General features: G+C 34.5%; 1 protein-coding gene across 22 annotated transcripts in view; it reads right to left on the bottom strand.

The window, feature by feature from the left end:
• Window positions 1-22,235, bottom strand: part of kcnt1b (potassium sodium-activated channel subfamily T member 1b) — a 163,973-nt gene extending 141,738 nt beyond the window's left edge. For all 22 annotated transcript variants that reach the window (XR_015491916.1, XM_087254322.1, XM_087254334.1 and 19 more), the window contains exons 1-3: window positions 21,763-22,235; window positions 18,666-18,711; window positions 16,499-16,666 (exon numbers count right to left, since the gene is read on the bottom strand). Coding sequence is in view for 21 of the 22 variants with exons in the window: in XM_087254322.1 (XP_087110448.1) it covers window positions 16,499-16,666; window positions 18,666-18,711; window positions 21,763-21,793 (245 nt within the window). In the remaining variant the exon portion in view is untranslated. The remainder of the gene's footprint in view (window positions 1-16,498; window positions 16,667-18,665; window positions 18,712-21,762) is intronic.

Here is a 22,235-nt window from a genome sequence, read left to right as displayed (position 1 = left end):
TAAATGGATGCAGACACACACACACGCACGCACGCACGCACGCACGCACGCACGCACGCACACACACACACACACACACACACACACACAAAGGTGACACAAGACAGAGATGGTACAAAAGACATCTAAATGAGAGAAACAGTTGCTGGCTGTAATTCTGAGATTTCATGGCACATTTCACAGGAAAATTGAGCATTTTAGTGTGGCAGAACTACTACAGAAAGAAAAGCAAGAACAATTGACTTTTCATAATGAAGTAGATAAAAACTATTGAGAATATATATGGATAAACACTAAGAAGAAGAAAAAAGAAAGAAAGAAAGACTTAAGAAATGAATGAATGAAAGAAATAATGATAGAAAATTATGAATGAATTAAATAAATGAGTGAATAAATAATGACGATAAGAAATGAATGAATGACTACATAAATAAATAAATAAATGAACAAACAATGAAAGTAATGAATGACTGAATAATAAATGGATAGACACATAAACAAAAAATAAATAAATTAATGTAATAATAATATAAAGATATGAATGAAATAATGAACTAAATGAATGAAGAAATAAATGAAGAAAGAAAATAAGGCAGAAATAAATTTATGAATAAGTACATGAATGAACAAATGAATGAATAAACAATGAAATGAATGAATGAATTTATAATAAATTAACAAATTGATAAAAGAAACAATGATGTAAAACTATTAATTTATTAATTAATTGGATGAATTAATGAATAAATAAAGAAAATAAGAACGAAATTAATGAGTGAATGAATAAATGAATAATTCAGTAAAAAAAATAAAAAAAATAATAAAAAAGGAAGAAGTCAATGAATGAATAAATGAAACAATACAAATGAATGAATGAATGAATGAATGAATGAACGGATGAATGAATGAATGAATGAATAAATGAATGAATGAATGAACAAACAAATAATTGACTAATTAAACAAACAAATAAACAAATAAATAAATAATAAAAGCAAAGAAGAAATAAGTAAATGAATAAATAAACGAATAAATGAATGAATTAATAATTGACTAAATAAATAAATAAATAAATAAATAATGAAAGCAAAGAAGAAATAAAAGAATTATTGAATTTTTTTTTTACTGTAATAAACAACAAATATTGACTGAGGTTAACACTAGCCATATATTAGCACTCTTTAGCACAAAAAAAAGAAATGGAAAACAAGTTCAATTATTCTGAGGTTATTGCTTTAAAAACAGCACCTCCAGGAGAACGAAGGGAAACAAACAGGGCAAGACATGAATAATAAACAGCAGCCGTGTTATTACTGCATGTTATTTAGCAGGGAAATGTCTGCCTGTAATTGCAATGCAATCATCGCAATATTCCAAAAATACCAAAGAGATTTCTTGCCTAATCTCTTAATAGGCTGCCATTCTTCAGTAAGGGGGACTGAATAATTAATCAGGGACATGATACTGCACTGTCGACTGCCATCTCTCCTCGTTTTTTATTATTTTTGAACTACAGTGATTTGAAATGAACATGAACAGAGAAGGACTGAGAAAAGGACTCGGTTTTATTGAAGCTTTGATCACAGTTTTCGCATATGATTTAAACGGCAAATAAAGCAGACAGCCTGACAGAGATATGATAGTGGTTCTCACTAATATAAGTTGTCATGGCCACAACACACACTCAGCGACTACTACATTGTTTTTATGGACATGAGGTGTGATGGGTGGGTCACTCTTAAAGGGACAGTACACTGACCACCCTAAAAAATCTGGGTAGCATTTATATAGAATTTATACAGTAGATGTCAGAATTATAGCCCCCCCCTTACATTTTTTCTACAATTAAATATTAGTAGATAATTTGACTAGATACTTTTATCTTGAATGTACTTACTATGCCATTACATTGTAACTACAATGTCATAAAATAGTAATTACATAGTAGTTACAGCCAAGATAATAATTGTAAATGTAAATGTTTTTGTATGTTGCATGTACAGTATTTATTTATTAATAGTTGTATATGTAAATGTCCACAGCACACATGTAATTACAAACTTTTTATCTTCTGTGCAAATACTGTGTTGTTACACTGTAGTTACTCTCTCATTAGATTTTAATTACATTGCAGTTACATTGTAGTTACAGCCTAGATAATATTTATAAACGTAAATGTTTCTTTGTACATTTCAAGTAACATTTTTACATTGTTACAAAATTGTAATTACATCTAAGATGTAATATGTAATTACAAACGTTCATCTTGTGCGCAATTACTGTGTCAATACGTTGTAATTACACTGTAGTTACACCAAAGATAATATTTATGAATATTTGTTTTATTAGTATATTTCATGTACATCATTTGTGTATTTATGCAGTACATATATGCAGTGCATATGTAATTTTAGTTTTTTTTAGTTTGCATGTAACTACTATATAATAAATTTGTATTTACATTGTTAAAACATTGTAATTACGACATTGTTATATAATTATAATTACTGCCGTGTTATAGAATTGTAATTACAATGTTATAAGACTGCAGTTACCACATTGTAATAGCATTATTATAACATTTTAATTACTACATTGTTAATCATTGTAAATAATACATTGTTATAGCATTGTAATAACATTGTTATAACAATGTAATTACTACATCGTTATAACATTGTATTTACAATGCTATACCATTGTAATAACATTGTTACAGCATTGTAATTACTACATTGTTGTAGCATTGTAATTACATTGTTATACCATTTGTATTTCTACATTATTATAGCATTGTCATTACATTGCTATAGAATTGTAATTACTACATTGAAATAACACTTTAATTACTACATTGTTATAGCACTGTAATTACTACATTGATATAGCATTGTAATTAATACAATGCTATATATAATATACAATCACAACTTGCATGTAACTACTACACAATAACATTGTATTAAATTTTTAAAACATTGTAATTACATTGCTATAACTTTGTAACTACTACATTGTTGAAGCATTGTAATTACTACATTGTTATATCACTGTAAATACTACATTGTTGTAGCATTGTAATAAAATAATATAGTATTGTAATTACTACATTGTTATAGCACTGTAATTAGTACATTGCTATAGCATTGTAATAACAAAGTTATAACATATTATTACTACATTGTTATAGCATTGTAATTACGTTGTTATAGAATTGTAACTACTACTATTGATATACCACTTTAATTACTACATTGTTATAGCCTGTATTACTACATTGATATAGCATTGTTATTAATACATTGTTATGGTACTGTAATAAAGGCATTTTTATAGCATTGTAATTACATTGTTATTATAATCCCAATTTAATAATATTTTACATTGTTATAAAATTGTAAATACATCAGTGATGTAATATTTAATTACAAGCTTTTATCTTGTATCCAATTACACTCAAGATAATATTTATGAATGTAAATGTTTTTTTTCTAACTGTATTTGGTTTTTCAAACAATTACTACACTGCAATTACTACACTGAAATAGCATTGTAATAACATTGTAATTACTAAATTAAAATGGCATTGTAATAACATTGTTATAACTTAATTTACTATATTGGAATAGCATTGTAATAACATTGTAGTAACATTGTAATTACAACATTGTTATAGCATTGTAATTACATTGTAAGAACTGTAATTACTACATTTTCATAGCGTAAATGCATTGTACTAACATTGTTATATTTTTGTAATTACTACATTGTAATATTGTTATATTTTTCTAATTACTACATTGTTAAAGAATTGTAAATACTACATTGATATATCACTGTAAATATAGCACTGCAATTACCACAGTACTCTGCTACAGAATTGTAGTTACTACGTTGATATAGTCCTGTAATTATATTGTTATAACATTGTAATGACTACATTGTTATAGCACTGTAATTACATTGTTATTACATTGCAATTACTATAATGTAATAGCATTGTAATAACATTGTTATAATCTTTAATTACTGCATTGTAATAGCATTGTAATAATATTGTTACAACTTTGCAATTACTACATTGAGCTCCTGGGCACACGGCCATTCAGCTCGTGTGAATGGCCAATAACAAAAGCTACGACTTAATATGCATACTTTTCTCATATTTTTGACAAAAGTACATTTTATTAACAGTTTTTTTTTGTTAAAAACTGCCTTATGTTGTTCTTGTGTTTATGTTTGCTGTTTATATAGTTCTAACCACTAATTTGTTTCAATAGTAACTCATTATGCTGCACACCTGTACCTTGTTTTTTCTATCATGTGAATAAAAGAGTTTGTCATATTATTGACATAATTAATGTACATTTATATTAGTTTGTTTGTCATGCTGTCCAGGGAGAGAGCCCAGAGCTTTGCAAGGCGAGAGGGGAGTTTGAGCTCAGGTAGATCTCGAGAACTCCCCAGCTGATGAACAGATAGTGATTGCTCCTAAGAGATAACTACTTACTAGAAGCATGTCTATGATACTGATTTGCATTAGTCAATTAACTTAAGTTGCATAATTTCGGATGGTGGGGGGAAACCAGGGAACCCGGGGAAGCCCACATGCGCACGAGGAAAAAGTGTAAACTCCGTACTGAAACGTCGACTGGCTTGGTAAGGACTATAACCAGTGACGTTCTTGCTGTGCAATCTAGGAAAGGAAGAGTTGGGGTGAAAGGGAGGATTCTTTAAAATGAAAATGGCTATTATATGGAATTCTCAGCTCATGCTGATATGCTCTCATTGGCTGCAGCTCGTCACTACATCTGACCGCACGTGGGGACGAGTCGGCTGACTGCTCTGGAATATTCAGCATGCTGGATATTGGATTTCAAACTGTGAGGTGTCAGCAACGTGTCAGCGAGCCTCTTTGATGCGTTGTTTAAGTCTAGTTCACAGTACAGGATTTGAAGCCTGATTTGAGCCCGATTTGGAAGTTAACAAGCTCACCAACAGAACAGGCTGTGATCGAAGAAAAATTTGCGGGTGCTCAGCGCTCGTCAGTAGGGATGTAACGGTATTGTAAATACCGTCATACCACTATAGCAATTTTTTTCAATATTACCGTAGTCGCATGACTCGATACTATAGGTCTTCTGAGAAAATTTGCTCAGGCGAATGAAGCAAACGGGAGGTAGCGGAAACTACAATTCCCATCAGCCCAGGCGTGGCCATCATCCTTTGCGGTCTGTTGTCGCTACAGATCCAGTAATGCGGAAATGGAGTGTGCTGCTAGTAGCTGGGATGAAAAAGAGCTGGAGATGATCGAACCTAAAGCGGGTTTTAAATCGGATGTGTGGAAGCATTTCGGTTTCTCTCCAAAAAGATACGAGAAAGAAGAAAAGGTGACAGACAAAGAAAAAAACAGTATGCAGGCACTGCCAGACTGGTGAAATAATTCGGGGAATACGACTAATAACAGTCATGGGGACTGCAGAATACAGCACACTGTTCAGATTGATGCAGACATTGACTTGTACCACAAAGAGACCTCTATCTCACTCATGGCTTGTCCTCTCAAGTGGTGAAAAGACAATGCACAACGTTACCCACTGCTGTCAACCTGGGCCAAGTCATATCTCTGTCCCAGAAACCTCAGTCCCAAATGAGAGGGTTTTTTTTCTGTTGCAGGTGACATGGCCAGAGATCCCAGCTTTTACCAGATTATAGTCATATGATCCTTTTCCTTAAAACCCATCTCTATCTAAGTGAGTGAGTGATTAAATGTTGAATGTGATGAGTTTTCAACAATACTAAATTGAAACTTTATTTTTTTTATATGGTTTAATATTTTTTGTTATTAAAATTAAAAAAAATTGAAGTTCCAGTTTCAAAGCTTACAGATAGATGGCTGATTTGTATGTCATTGACACTTTTGGCACTTTTTTTTAGTATTTTCATTAGTTTTGTTTTTCCTGTAAATGATTCAATAAATACCGTACCGTGCCATTCATACCGAGGTATTACCGTACCGTAAAATTCTGATACTGTTACATCCCTATTCGTCAATCTTTATGTGTGTACTACTGAACAACGCATCAAAGAGGCTTACTGAAGCATCGTTGTTCATGGTTCTAACTTGATGTGTGCCACAGAAAACAAGATTATCGAGTCTATATAAAATCACCTGTTGGCACTGTGTAATATGATACTGCAATATAAAATGAGATTAAAAGAAAGCAGCCTTATTTTCTGGTGATGTGGAAATCACTCAAGCTGTAATGAGGGGATTGAAATCTCCACCTCCATTGAATAGCTCTTCTGGCTCACCTCGCAGACATCTCTTCACACGCGTTCTCTCGCTTTCACTATACCTTCATTAAAACAGCTTATCACATTCGACAGCCAGGGCTTCAACAATGTCGGCTAATTTAATTGTCAAGCCAGAGGTCTCATTTGCAGCACTGCTACAATCTTTTATTTGGGAAAGGGAAGCGTCAACAAATCAGATTGGATCCTTTGGGAAAAAAATACACTGATTATTGCATTAACAGCAAACGATTGCTTATGGTTTTGACAGGTATTGGATGGCTAAAATCTATTTGTTAATCAAAATGTATGTGGCCATTATGATTAAGTTTTCAGATGAAATTGTAAATAATGGTTTCGAGGTTAAAAGTTGGGGGAAAATAAATAAAATAAAAAACAATGCAGGTTATGCATTTAAATGGTACATATACCATGTGGTCTATTTTCTTTCAAAGAGTTTGAAAACACCTGTGTATTTTGTAAACTGGAATATCCATTCATTCATTTTCCTTCAGCTTAGTGTCTAAGGCTTAGTGTCTGTATATATACACACACACACACACACACACACACACACACACACACACACACACACACACACACACACACACACACACACACACACACACATAATGTTTAAATATTCAATTACCACATTTTTGGATTGTCAATTGTATCTATTTAAACACAAAATGAAAAAAAAATGCATAAAAATGTATTCCTAATGTATAGTTTAGAGTTTAGAAATGGAAATTCATATTTGATAAACACTAGCAACTAAAAGAGAAACAGTAAGTTGCTTTTTAACATCATGCATATTCATGGTATTCAGTTCGAAAAGGCAGAATAAGTTTGTCAAAGCTATTACGTTCTTTTTTTGACATTCAAAAAAATAAATAGTTTCTAGCTTAACAAAAAATGTTTAATATTTTGGATGGTGGGGGGAAACCAGGGAACCCGGGGGAAACCCACGTGCGCACGGGGAGAATGTGTAAACTCCGTACAGAAACGTCGACTGGCTTGATAAGGACTAAAACTAGTGACGTTCTTGCTGTAGAGCAACAGTGCCAACCACTGGGGTACCGTGCTACCCATCTATGAAAGGAGGAGGAGTTAGGGTGGAAGGGGGTATTCTTAAAAATGAATATGGCTGTTACATGGAACTTAAAGTGTTTATAGTGGCTTAGGAATTGTCTGATTGGTTAATCATAAATTGAATAATGCTGGACCAGCTGCAAGCAATCAAAACCATGTGATCCTCTCGAAATTAGTTTATAAATAAACTTCACTTATGCTGCACACCTGTGCCTTGTTTTTTTTTCTATCATGTGAATAGACACTTCAAAACTTTAGTTGTTTATTTCCCTGCTGAAAAATCCAGCTTAAACCAGCCTAGGCTGGTTGGCTGGTTTTAGCTGGTCGACCAGGCTGGTTTTAGAGGGGTTTTGGCCACTTCCAGGCTGGTTTCCAGCCATTTCCAGCCTGGTCTTAGCTGGTCAGGCTGGGACATGACCAGCTAAAACCAGCTTGTCCAGCCTAGCCAAGCTGGGAGTCCAGCCACAACCAGCTATGTCCAGCTTAAACCAGGCTGGTCAAGCTGGTTTTACCTGGTTTTGGCTGGTCATTTTCCAGCCTGACCAGCTAAGACAAGGCTGGAAATGGCTGGAAACCAGCCTGGAAATGGCCAAAACCCCTCTAAAACCAGCCTGGTCAACCAGCTAAAACCAGCCAACCAGCCTAGGCTGGTTTAAGTTGGATTTTTCAGAAGGGTTTGTTATAATCAGTTTGTTTCCATAGTAACTAATTATGTTGCACACCTGTGCCATGTTTTTTCTATCATTTCAATGTTTATTTTCAATAAACCAGTTTGTCAAAGTTGTCATATTTGTCTTATTATTGACATAATGAGTTTACATTTTCATTAGTTTTTCAGTTGAAGACTTCATTCTGTTGTTGTTGTGATTTTGTTTCCTGTTTTAGTTGTTTATTTTGTTCTAATCACTAGCTTGTTGCCATAGTAACTTATTATGCTGCACACCTGTGCCATGTTTGTTTTTAATCATGTGAATAGACAAGTTTGTCAAAGCTGTTACGTTCTTTTCTTGACCTTTACAAAATAAATAGTTGCTTATTGAACAAAAAGATAAAATACAACCAATGACAAAAGCTACTACTCAATATGCATACAGTTCCTTCATCCTACTGACATAAAATGAGCACATTTACACTTATGAGAACATTCTGGGCATACAAAGTTAAAAACATGATTTATGTGAGCAAGAACTTCAGTGAATGCAGCTCAGCGCAGCAGGTAGTTTTAGCAAAGGTGGATATTCTGACAATAAATGGCAGTCGCCCACTCGCCGTGATGCAGAGGCTACTTTGGCCTTTAGTCTAGACTGCATCACAGGAGAAAACAGCTGAAGAACGGCCCTAAAGCTCCCTCACCTTTCCTTCTCAGATTAGCACACAGCAAAAACACCTCCACACTCATGCAGTCATATTGACGTCATTTCGCAGCCTCCAGACTCATTGCATCATCGCTATAAGATTATTGACTTTATGCTAGAAATATACAGCAATACAGTGGCCAGTATAAATGAGTACACCCCTCACTGATCTCTATTTTTAATTAATGTTTTCTATATAGGATGCTTTACGATAATATATTTGTGCATACTGTATGCACATTAGATTAGTCAGTAGCAAAGCCAAAACTGAAACTAATCTAACAAAAAAACAAACAAACTTAAGAGTAGGGCTGGGCCTATAAACGATATTATATCGAATCACAATAAAATTTATGTCAATAGCAATGATAAGCTCTAGACTTTTTTACTCTATATTGATCTAAGAGCCAATCACACAGCAGAAATGTGCAACACTGGGAATCAAGAAGTGCGTTGTTATTAGAGATGCACCAAATCTTCGGCTGCCAAAAATAGGATATGCTATAAACGACCCTCTAATTTGTGGCTTCAGTCATTGTTGGGATACCAAGGTATCTGCGGGGTCTTAACAAGCCTTAAAATGTTTTAAATTTCAAAAATAAAATGTAAAAAGTCTTCAATTTACTGCAATATTGTTTTGTAGGTCTTAAATAATTTTAAACGGGTCTTAATTTCCCTTTGTTTATGTGAAGCTACCTAATTCATCCAACACACATCCAATTACCAACAGTACATCTCAAAACCGTTTACAACAGTCTGTTGTGCATTTAGCTTTTAAAGAGTTATGTTGAAAAGAACGTACAGCTTAGGTCTGCTGAGTTTGACACATTATTTCAAATATGTGGGGAGGAAACAACTAATTTGATTTTTTTTCCTTCTGGCCAATTAAAAAAAAAATATTTTAGCGTTTAGCTTTTTATAAATCTGAAATTTCATTCTTCATGGTCTTAGAGAGGTCTTAAAAAGTCTTAAATTTGACTTTTTGAAAGCTGCAGAAACCCTTTTAAATACTCTTTTAAATCTGAAAGAATTAACAACTGATATCGAAATACATATTGTTATTGTTCAATATGGAAAATAATTCATCGAGACTGCATTCTTACCATATCGACCAGCCCTACTTAAGAATCCAAAGTCCAAAAATTAGTACACCCAAAATTAATATGTTGAAGAAAAATATGAAACAAATGAATAAACATGAAATATCAAGAAAACCATAAAAAAACTGTAAAATTCAGTAGAAATTTTGTAGTTTATATAGAGTTGAAGTCAGAATTATTAGCCCCCCTGAATTATTAATTTCGGTTTAACGGAGAGAAGATTTTTTTCAGCACATTTTTAAACATAGTAGTTTTAATAACTAATTTCTAATAACCGGTTTACTTCATCTTTGCCATGATTACAGTAAATTTGACTAGATATTTTTCAAGACGCTTCTATATAACAGTGTAGACAGTCGTTCTGTAGACAGTCGAAAAAATATAGCTTGAAGGGGCTAATAATTTGGACCCTAAAATGACTTTTAAAAAATAAAAACTGCTTTTATTCTAGCCGAAATAAAACAAAGACTTTCTCCAGAAGACAAAATATTATCGGACATACTGTGAAAATGTCCTTGCTCCGTTAAACATCATTTAGAAAACGTTTTAAAAGAAAAAAAGAAATAAATCAAAGGGGGGGCTGATTATTCTGCCTTCAACTGTATATTATGTAGATTTATATATGTAACAGAGGCCAGCTAGGGAAGTGCTATGCAGGTAAACTTTAGACGCTTAAAGCCATTGTCTTTAGCCTCCTTGTTAGAGCAACCAACTCCCCTACACAGAATCGCCGGTTCGATCCCTGCTCAGCACAGGTTGGGTGCAGTAGGACCGGTGAGTAACATATATATTATATATATTTTGCAATAACTCATTTGAATTTAAATGTATAATCTTCTTATAATCTTCCTAAAGATGTTAGTTGACCAAACACTTATTTTAATGAATATGAAGTTTACTAATACTGTTTTTTAATGCATCAAAAAATATATTCAGTGAAAAATTTTTAATAAAAATATTACAGTTTACTCATCTTCTGATGGCTACTTCCAGCAGGATAATGCGCCGTGTCATAAAGTGCGAATCCTCTCAGACTGGTTTCTTAAACATGACAATGACTTGTACTCAAATGGCCTACACGGTCACCAGTTCTCAATCCAATAGAGACACCTTTGGCATGTGGTGTAACGGGAGATTCACATCATGGATGTGCAGCTGACAAATCTGCAGCAACTGCGTGATGTTATCACGTCAATATGGACCAAAATCTTTGAGGAATGTTTCCAGCACTTTTTTGAATCTACACCAAGAAGGATTAAGGCAGTGCTTAAGGCAAAAGGGGGTCCAACCCACTACTAGTAAGGTGTACCTAATAAAGTGGCCATTGAGTGTATATTGCAACGGCAAAAATTATTGAGGTCATCTACAAGTATTGCATGATAATTCAATTTATTGATTATTGAGACAGGCCTACTTAAAGTCCAATATCAAAAAAGTGGCTAGGAGAAAAACTAGGAGAGAAGCTGAGATATGATTAAAACACACACATCATCATCATCATCATCATCATTATTATTATTAACACATTGGATTGTTTAGATCAGAATGCCGCAGTACATTTGCTGCTGTTAATGCTTCTGTACTGTCATTTTGGCATGAAAGAATGTCCTCAGTCCACTTCAACTCCCACACAGTATATGGGTGAATATATAAACGCACATAAGCAATGAAAACGGGATGGACAGAAACTGAAGTGGAAGGAAAAGTGATGAAACCAAAAGAGAGGCGAAATAATCAGGGGGAAAGGACCTCTGGGTAACCTTAGAGATAATCACAGGACTTAGAAATCACACACACACACATAATTTATTAATGCCTAAAACACACACAAACACACTCCCCTACACAATATCATAATTGAAATGACAGCGGCATGGGAAGATTCCCGATTTCACACCACGATAAAGCATTAGCCTTTGACTCTCACACACACACACACACACACACACACACACACACACACACACACACACACACACACACAAATAGAAACACAAGCTCTAATGAAAAAAGGAGATCAGCATCAAACTGCTCAGCCATAAACTAAACTACAGGATAAAAGATTTTAGTGTGACCATTATTACATGGTAATTACCAAATAAAAATGGCATGAGTTATTCAAATAATCTGCATAAAATAAAATAAAATAAAATAAAATAAAATAAAATAAAATAAAATAAAATAAAAATTAAATTAAATTAAATTAAATTAAATTATATAAAAAAATGTATGACTATATTTACATTTATGATTTTTACAAAACCCTGAAACGGATTTTGACGTGCGGATGAAGCGGATTTTGACGCGCGAATGAAGCGGATTTGACGCACGAATGAAGCAGATTTTGACGCGAGAATTAAACGGATTTGACGCACGAATGAAGCGGATTTGATGCGCGAATGAACCTAATATTGATGCACAAATGAAGTTAATATTGACGTGCGAATGAAGCTGATTTGACGCGCGAATGAAGCAGATTTGACGCGCGAATGAAGCAGATTTGACGCGCGAATTAAGTGGATTTTATCACACGCATAAGGTGGATTTGACGAACAAATGAAAAGGATTTGAGAAGCGCATGAAGCGGATTTGATGCGCGAGTGAAGCAGATTTTGACGCGCGAATGAATCGGATTTGACGCGCAAATGAAGCGAACTTGACGCGCGAATGAAGCGTTTTTTGACGTGGGAATGAAGCGGATTTGATGCGCGAATGAAGCGGATTTGACGCGCGAATGAAGCGGAGTTGACGCGCGAATGAAGCGTTTTTTGACGTGTGAATGAAGCGGATTTGATGCGCGAATGAAGCGGATTTGACGCGCGAATGAAGTGTTTTTTTGACGCGCGAACGAAGCGGATTTGATGCGCGAATGAAGCAGATTTGACGCACGAATGAAGCGGATATTGACGCACGAATGAAGCGGATATAGACGCGCGAATGAAGCGGATATAGACGCGCGAATGAAGCAAAATTGACACGCGAATGAAGCTTTTTTGATTTGCGAGTTAAGCGGATTTGACGCACGAATGAAGCGAGTAAACTCGAATGTTCACGCGTCTATTTACACGCGAATAGTGTGATTTATCTGCTCATTCCACGTCTGGTGTGAACACAGCATAAGATCACATCAGACAACAGTCACAGTAAAAATAAAAACTGTAATACATTTTCCTACAGTAAGAATTAACTTTCCAATTGTTCTTCACAATTCAAAAGGGCTAAAACTGCGGCCACACTGCATAGACTTCCATTCATTCGCCCCGTAGACTTCCATTCATACACATGCGAATGCAACAGACTGGAAATGCAAGCTCATGCTCATGCAAGTTTGCTGCGTCGAAAAGTTCAAGTTTGGTGAACTCTGACCTGCGAAATCACATCGAGACCAATTGAAGATCAAAACATTACCTCTCTGTACAAAAATTTCAAATATGGACCAAGTGCTCACTTTTTTAATGTCTAATCATCTCGTTAAATCCCACCCCTTTTCACAACAGAGATTCGCAAGCTCAAACTCTAGTGTGTCCGCAGCACAATAATACAATGCTGATATGTGCTGTTAGTGATAGAAGCTGTCAATGATGGAATAAGCCTGTGATTACAGCAGGATATTGCTTTCTTTCGGTGTGCTTCATCTCTAAAAAAGCTCCAGTCACAGTTAAAACCGAGTGTGAAGATAAATAATGCAGTGTCCTTGCTAAATTGGCCTGGCCTGGCCTGAAAATGACAAACTTGAAAAGGGAAAAAAGTTTGAAGGTTAGAGGTTTCCCCTGAGATGTATGGACCACTTACAACCTGCCACAGAGACTCGAAATATAGTGTGCGAAACTTGCATTGCAAGGCAAATAAACAGAGCAAGTAAATCTCACAATGCCACTGCCTGCTTGGAATCATCAAGATGTGCCATAAAAAGGGCAAATAACACAAAAAGGAAAGCAGGTGGATTTAAAAACAAACAAACAAACAGATCATTAATTTGCGCTGTACATCCTAACATGATAACAGAGAACAAAAATAATATGGTGAAATGTTGTTGTTTTTAAAGTACAATGTAGAAATTATGTCAATGGAACTCAAAAATCAGTTATTATTTAACATTTTGCAAAAAAATTTTAATATGATAACCCCAAATCAAAAAAAGTTGGAACAGTATGGAAAATAAAAAAAGAAAGTAGTAATTTCTAAATTTAATTTGACTTCTATTTCATTGCAGACAATACAACAAACATTATTTATTATTCCTCAAGATATATATATATATATATATATATATATATATATATATATATATATATATATATATATATATATATATATATATATATATATATACATATATATATATATACATATATATATATATATATATTTTTTTTTTTTTTTTTTTTTTTTTTTAATTTATTTATTTTTTTTCCCCCAAAATAAACACGTTTTCCAATCAAAAAAAGTTGGAACGGTAAATAAAAAAATGACTACTTTGTATTGTTGCCATTCCTTTTCACAACACATAAAAGACGTTTAGGGACACTAGTTGATAAAGTGTTTCAGGTGCAATCCGTCTGTTAAGTGTGACGTCACGCAAAGCGGCTTCCGGGTCCAAGCGCCCTATGAACCTGAATGGGGAGACTCATCAAATGCTAATAATAAACGTTTACAAAGCGCTGCAATACTTTCGAAAATCATGATCGCAATATATACATCCATGCCTAATATCCGATAGCCAGAAAGTGATACATTTTTTATAAATTGTTAAAATGTTGATATTTCTGATGCAGCAAGCCCAGAGATTGTTGTATACACTATGACTTTATATAAAACTCACTTTAATGTGTGATATGAATAAAAAGTGGTCATAAACTAGTATTTTGTCAATTTAAATGAGTGGCGGCTTGTACCCGGAAACAGTATTACGTATGTCACTAACACATCACCACTGAACAAGCGGATTGTGTTGCATTCTTCCTGCAAACAAGTCTTAAAGTGGGCAACAGTATGAGGTCTTCAATGTTGCATTTTGCGCTTTAAAATGCACTACTAATTGTCTATTGAAGACAGGTCAGGACTGCAGGCAGGCCAGTCAAATACCTGTATCCTCTTCCTCCGCAGCCAGGACTGTGCAGTGTGCAGATTGTGATTTTGCATTATCTTGTTGAAATATGCATGGGCGTCCCGTAAAAAATTTGGGGTTGTATAACTATATTAATTTTTGTGAAAATTTTGATTTCTTTCTGTTATTACAAATAAATTGATTTATTATTTTTAAATCTATATTTTATTTATTTTTATTTATTACAATACAACATATAACATATAGACCAGGGGTGTCAAACTCAATTCCTGGAGGGCCAAAGCCCTGCACAGTTTAGTTCCTGCTCCAACACACTTACCTGTAGGATTCAAACAAGCCTGAAGGACTCAATTAGTTTGATCAGGTGTGTTTAATTAGGGTTGGAACTAAACTGTGCAGAGCTGAAGCCCTTTTGGAGCTGAGTTTGACACCTGTGATATAGACATACAGTGCGTTATGATCACCAGCAATCGAATGGCTGCAGATCACTGGTAAACACGCAGATTGCAACGGACTACAAATGCAGCCATCAGCTCGAATCGAAACTCCCATTTTTTATGCAAACCCATCCCTCTTTCACCACTCGACACTCCCACCTAAACAAGGGGGAGGGATTTCATGGCCCTTTAAATGTCACTTTAAGCTAAATACAAGTATCTTGAAAAATATATAGTCAAATATTATGTACTGTCATTATGGTAAAGATCAGAAATCAGTGATTAGAAATGAGTTATTAAAACTAATATGTTTAGAAAAATCTTCTTTCCATTAAACTAAAATTAGGAAAGATATTCAGGGGGCTAATAACTCTTACTTCAACCGTATATTAAAATATTAGTTTGTATTCTTTTGAAAGGGAGTTCCCCAAACTGACAGCACAACCCATTATTTGAAATACAGTCATCCCATGCAGAAATAGTGAATGCTGAAATAGTGACAATAAGGAAAACAGCAGACCGAGAGTGACAGGATATCTCTGCTAGCTAAATGACGCAGAAATAAATGAGTTCTTGTGTAAGAAGCACTCAAAGCAACTGAAATCCCACTCAAAGCCCAAGGATGAGAAAGTTTTCTTGAAAACATAAAGGTTTGCCTGAATTTCACCTCTGCATTTTTATATGTTTTCTTCCTTTACGCATGATCACAGACAACAGCTCACAGCTATTTAAATACGTTACAATGGCCAGGCGCTCTTGAATGTACTGTATGTCACGGCCTTGAATCCATCACAAAGCGTTGAGTCACTGAGCAAGACGGAAGAAGAAACATTTGCAGGCTTTTCTTCAGCCTCTGTTTAACTTCAGCACCACAGTGAAGGACAGCTCCACATAAACCGACACACACTCCATGCCTTCTTTGCCACTTTACACAATCTTGGAGTCAGATCAGGTAGCGTCAGATTCCACATTGAAAATCCCAGTTATGCATGTTATAGTGTCCTAATCTTAATTATTCAACTCTTAATTAAAAAGCAATGCCATAAAACCCTATAAGTAGACTTGCAGTGCCAGTGTACGAGTGGACCTTATGAATGCTTTATGAATTGTCAAAGAGCGAGTCGCTGAGGACACGCGTTATGAATTTACCTGTCATCGTTCTGAAATGACTGATCCCCAAGCAGCAGATCTCGAAAGCGGTATCGTGGAGGTAGAGGAGGGACCTCAGAGTCCACATCTGCCAATTTCAGCGTGGAAATATCCAGAATAACACCAGTATTACTGCTGTTATTTCTCTGAACGGTCTCCGTAGGCAACCTGTGGAGGAAATACAATCATGTAACTTTCATCACACATGTAGAGTTGAAGTCGGAATTATGAACCCCCTTTTCCCCCTCCCAATTTCTGTTCATCTAATTTTTGTCAACGCATTTCTAAACATAACAGTTTTAATAACTAATTTCGTATAACAGATTTATTTTATCTTTGTCATAATGACAGTAAATAATATTTGACTATATATTTTTTAAGACAACAGTATTCATCTTAAAGTGACATTTGAAGGCTTAACTAGGTCAAATAGGTTAACTAGGCAAGTCATTGTGTAACAAGGGTTTGTTCTGTAGACCAGGGATTCTCAACCGGTGGGCCGCGGCCCACTAATGGGCCTTAGTGATGTTGCAGGTGGCTGAGAGATGGCTTAAAATTTACTTAAATAATATACTATAATTATTTTATTTCATTATTAAATATGTCATATTATAATGATCTAAGTAATGGCTTTTCCCATTTTTTGTGATTGAATGGACTAATTCTGACACTAAATATATACAAAACTGTGGCTTAAATTTCCAACCACTGCACATCAAGAACTGTGGAAAGGATTAAAAATGGCAAAAATCAACTTTTTAACAATAGGTTGAAAAAAAATTATTTCAAGAAAATTATACTTATAAAAAAAGGGGTGTGTTTATTTACTTTATTGTCTTTATTGTCTGCACAGATCGGAAAAAAAAAATCATATTTGATTCTGGCATACAAAATATATTTACATTCATTAAAACCCATTATTTAAAGAGATAAATTTAGTCCAGTAGCCGTTGACATCCATAGCAAGAAAAAAAAAAAGATGGAAGTCAATGGATACCCAACATTCTTCAAAATATCTTCTTTTGTGGTCGACGGAAGGAGAAACTCAATTAAGTCTGGAATAGTTGGAGGAGGGTGATAAAATGACAACCCAAGCTCATTATTGATGCATTCCCCTGCGTACATTGCTGGACAGTGCATACGACATTCCAGGAGGTACGTTTATTAGCAATTGTTTGTTTTCGTGAATCCATCAGAGGCAGCTGTCGACTGACTGACTGACTGTCTGACTGACGGTCTCCACACCCACTCCCTTCCTTGAACCCAACCGATAGTGTTTTCAAAAGCACCGACTGATTCACCTACCGCCTACCCTAAACCAAACTGACAGTGTTTTCAAAAGCAATCCATAAAAAGAAAAGCCCTCGCGGCCGCCTAATTTTTACCACGTTTTTAGATCTTACCACATTTTCACCCTGTTATTTACTTGTTTATTAGATTTTTTGGCTTTTTGTTTTTGTTTTACCTGCTATCTGGAACCTTTATTTGCTGGACTCAAACCCGTCGTTGCGGTCAACTCCTCTTTGCATTTCAAGTCCGCTAATGTACACAGCGAGCAACTGGACAAACTGAAAACAGCAGGAAAAATGTCCACAGGGAGGCGCCATCGCGTTGGTTTTAGGGGGGGGTCAAAATTATTTGTCTTCTCGATGCACTGTGGTGCAGATGCGAACAATTCGGTACCGGTTCAATAATAATCAGCTAGGAAAAAATAAAAGCAGTGAACTCTCTCTTTCTCTCTTTCGCTGTGGCCCCTCTGACCTGCTGGTGTGTTTGCGAGGTAACATTCTATCTCCTCTCTCGGCTGTTACAACAATAACGTTACTTGTGGATCCAGACACGAGCGTTTCTGCAGGCGAGTTTTCTCCATTGTGTCGCTGTCGGTAATGGATCAGCTGAATCAATGGCATAATAATCGTAACCGACCCAACCGTGAGACCAGTGTAGGTCCATACCCCTAGTTCATTTTAAAGATGAAATGCAGCCCTACGTAGCTCTGGCTACATAATTCGTGCTGTCCACAAATGTATACAGTGGTACGTATCCACAATGAGCCTGTGCTGTAAAATGATGAACTATCCCTTTAAGAACTTGTTGGACTGTGGACACAATTTGCATATTCATACTTGCATAATTTTAAAGTCTCTGTTTGTAAGGTTTAGTTTACCTGTCAGCAGCAGTGGAAGAGCGTCGTGGCGGAGTCATGCTTGGCTCTGACAATACGGAGAGAAAAAAGAAGGATTAATACTGATCCCTACAGTCAAGTCTGCATGAAGAAAACCTTAAACTAGGCTTACAGCACGAATTCATTACTTTAGGCTCATTTATGTGTCCTATAACCGTACAAATAACTTCTAATCTGAGAAACAGCCTCTATCTACAACAGTTAACCAATAACAAGGCATCTCACAGCTAGTATCCTTTGCTATAATTATACCCTTGAGGAACTACAAACCACAGACTGATGTTCACCTTTTAGGTCATTCTTGTCGCATTTTGTACAGTGTGAAAACTATCATCTAGAATGTTCCCTGTGTGCTTTCTATTAGCGCTCTGAGCGAGACGTGAGTGTGTAATGACAGTAGTGAGCGACTGCATTAGTGTGCAAATCGCTGACGAGTGGGTGGAGGGTGATTCGCTTGGCCAAGGGGTACAATGAAGTAGAGAGCGGACTAAAATGTGCCTATGCTCAAGGGTTGTACAATACTTAGACGCAAATAAATAACTCTGGTAAAAAGTGTTTTCAAAAAGGGTGTTCCTAAAAAGGCATAAAAAAAGAAGAAAAAAAAATCTAAAATAACAGGATAAAAGGATATAGACAAACAGATTTCAATTAATAAAATAACACTGCACTTCATGTGGTGACATCTAACCTAACTGGTTAAATAGATAAATAAATAAGGACAGTTCATTCTGCTGCGGTGACCCCTGATTAACCAGGGACAAGTCAAAAGAAAATAAATGAATAAATAAATAAATAAATAATACATCTGACTATGCTTGACAACAGTACATAATAAATCACAAAAATATATATTCAATTATTTAAACAGAGCTTAATCGTGTAGAAATATATCTTATCATAGCATTATTAACTTGACAATCTGTTTAATATTTGTTACTAATATTCCCACTGAATCAGTCACTGGTAATGCATAAAATGTCTAGAAAAAAAAATTGCAGCATTTGAAGCTAGAGCCACCAAACAAGCAACAATTAATTTAATTAGCTAATTAATTTAGTAATCTGTACTAGCAAAACAACAACAACAATAACAGTGATAATAATAATAATAATAATAATAATTTCAGTAATAATTTCAATAATAATAATGGTATTGGTAATGATCATTTAATATAAAAAGTGTATACAATAATATAAAAAAAGAATACAGAAAATGAAAAAGAATAATAAAAAACAATATTACCAACATTAACAACAACAGCATGAATCATAATAATAATAATAATAATAATAATAATAATAATAATAATGATAATAATAATAATAATAATAATAATAATATAGTGATATCGGTTATGATAATTCAGCTCTATTTAAAAGGTAATTACTATAAAAAACCTGAAACAAATATTTAAAATAATAATAGAAAAACATAATATTAACAACAACAGCATTAATAATATTATTATTATTATTATTAATAATAATAATAATAATAATAATAATAATAATAATAATAATAATAATAATAATAATAATAATAATAATAATTATAATATAGTGGCATTGGTGATGTAAATACAATATGTCCATTTCCATCCCTACTTTAACATACAGTACCAACTGCCTATTAAAACATAAGATAAAGAAAAAGTCACACAGACCTAAAGAAAAAAACAACAACAGCCATCTGCAATGTATTGTTAGCTCTAGTAAAGGAATAGGATTAACAAAACATAATAAAACATGAAAAATCTTCATGTCTGTTATCAGACACTTAAGTAAAATAATTTTAATATGTACCGTTAGAGGTCATAAAAATATAGCATTTGTCTAAATCATGTTTCTTTCTAAAAATTATTTTGTAAATATACACAGTAGCCACACACACAAACTATACAGTCATACTATTACCTGTTACCAAAAGCAAAGCTATATTCACAAAGCATTATGGTAAATGTAAAAGAAGTACTACTACTTCTACTATAGTGAAATTGGTAATGAAAATTAAATGTTTTTTAGCTCTATTTAAAGATAATTACATGTAAAATGTGAAACAAATAACAATTATAGAAAACAATAATATTAACACAGCAACATACAGTACACTGGCATTGGTAATGCAATGTTTGTGGGTGTCCATCCCTACTTTTACAGAGCAACTCCTTAATGAAACATACAAAAGATAAAGAAAAAGTCACACAGACCTACAGAAAACAAGACAACAATAATAATCGGTACTGTATTGTTTGCTCCGGTAAATGAAAAAGATCAATAAAAAATAATAAAAACATAAAAATAGATTTTTCATGTTTGTTATCAGACACTTACATAAAATAATTTTAATCTGTGCAGTTGGAGGTCATAAAAATTTAGTATTTGTCTATATCTACAGCACCTTTCTATTGTCTAAAAAAAATGTTTCTAAATAGCTACACACACACATACTATACATTCATACCCCAAAGCAAAGCCATGTTCACAATGCACTATGGTAAATGTAAAAGAAGTACTACTACTACTATAATGGAATTGGTAATGAAAATAAAATGTTTTTTTCAGCTCTATTTAAAAATAATTACATATGAAATGTAAAACAACAACAAAAACAAACAGTACTGACGATGATAATGTAAATAAACATAGCAACTGCATATTAAAACATATTACGATAAGTAACATATTCACACAGACCTACAGAAAACAACAACAACACTAACAATATGTACTGTATTGTTTAATATAGTAAATGAAGGTTAATAAAAAATGAAAAACATAAAAAAAAATAGATTCTTCAAGTCTGTCATCAGACACTTACATTAAATAATTATAATCTGTTCTGTTCGTGGTCATATCAAATGTAGCATTTGTCCTAATCTACAACCTTTCTTCTCTCTGAAAATTTCCTTCTAAATAGGCGTTTAGTACCTACACACACACACATACTATACATGCATACAATTACCTGAGACCAAAAGCAATGCCATGTCCTCAAAGCACTATGATAAATGTAAAAAAGTACTTAACAAAGCGGCAAAAACGCGGAATTAGTCATCCGTGACATGACATGATGTGCTCACCTGCCTGAGACTGACTGCGCGGTCCCATCATTGTAAATAACCGTGTTACTGGCGACCCAAGCGCCGCGCATTTTTCACAGAAGCCACTGCGAGGTGTCCGTGAAGGACTTCCGATGGAAATGTCCTCCTGAAAGACCCGTCCTCCATGGACACTTGCATTAAAGGGGCGGAAAAATGACCCTGATTAAACCCTCCTCTCACAGAAGAGCACCGGCTCGGCATCTCCGCCGTTTGCGACTCAACTTTGCATCAATGAGACACTGGTTATGATTCAAGCATGATCATATCTCCATCAGCCTCATCATTCGACCTTCCAGAAGTTCACATGTTTACCTTCTCCCCGCGTCCACTGAGCTCCGAAACCTTCAATTCGCGAGGAGAAATTGGAGTCGCGCGCGTGTCTGTGGAGATGTGGAGCAAGCAGCGAAATGTTGGAGATGTTGTCACCTCTGCTTCTGTTAGGAAAAGCCACT

This window comes from Danio rerio, chromosome 5 (genome assembly GCF_052040795.2).
Source record: "Danio rerio strain M-AB ecotype USA chromosome 5, GRCz13ab, whole genome shotgun sequence".
Taxonomy (NCBI): domain Eukaryota; kingdom Metazoa; phylum Chordata; class Actinopteri; order Cypriniformes; family Danionidae; genus Danio; species Danio rerio.
Note: the sequence above shows the minus strand (reverse complement) of the source record. Positions and strands in the feature narration are given on the sequence as shown.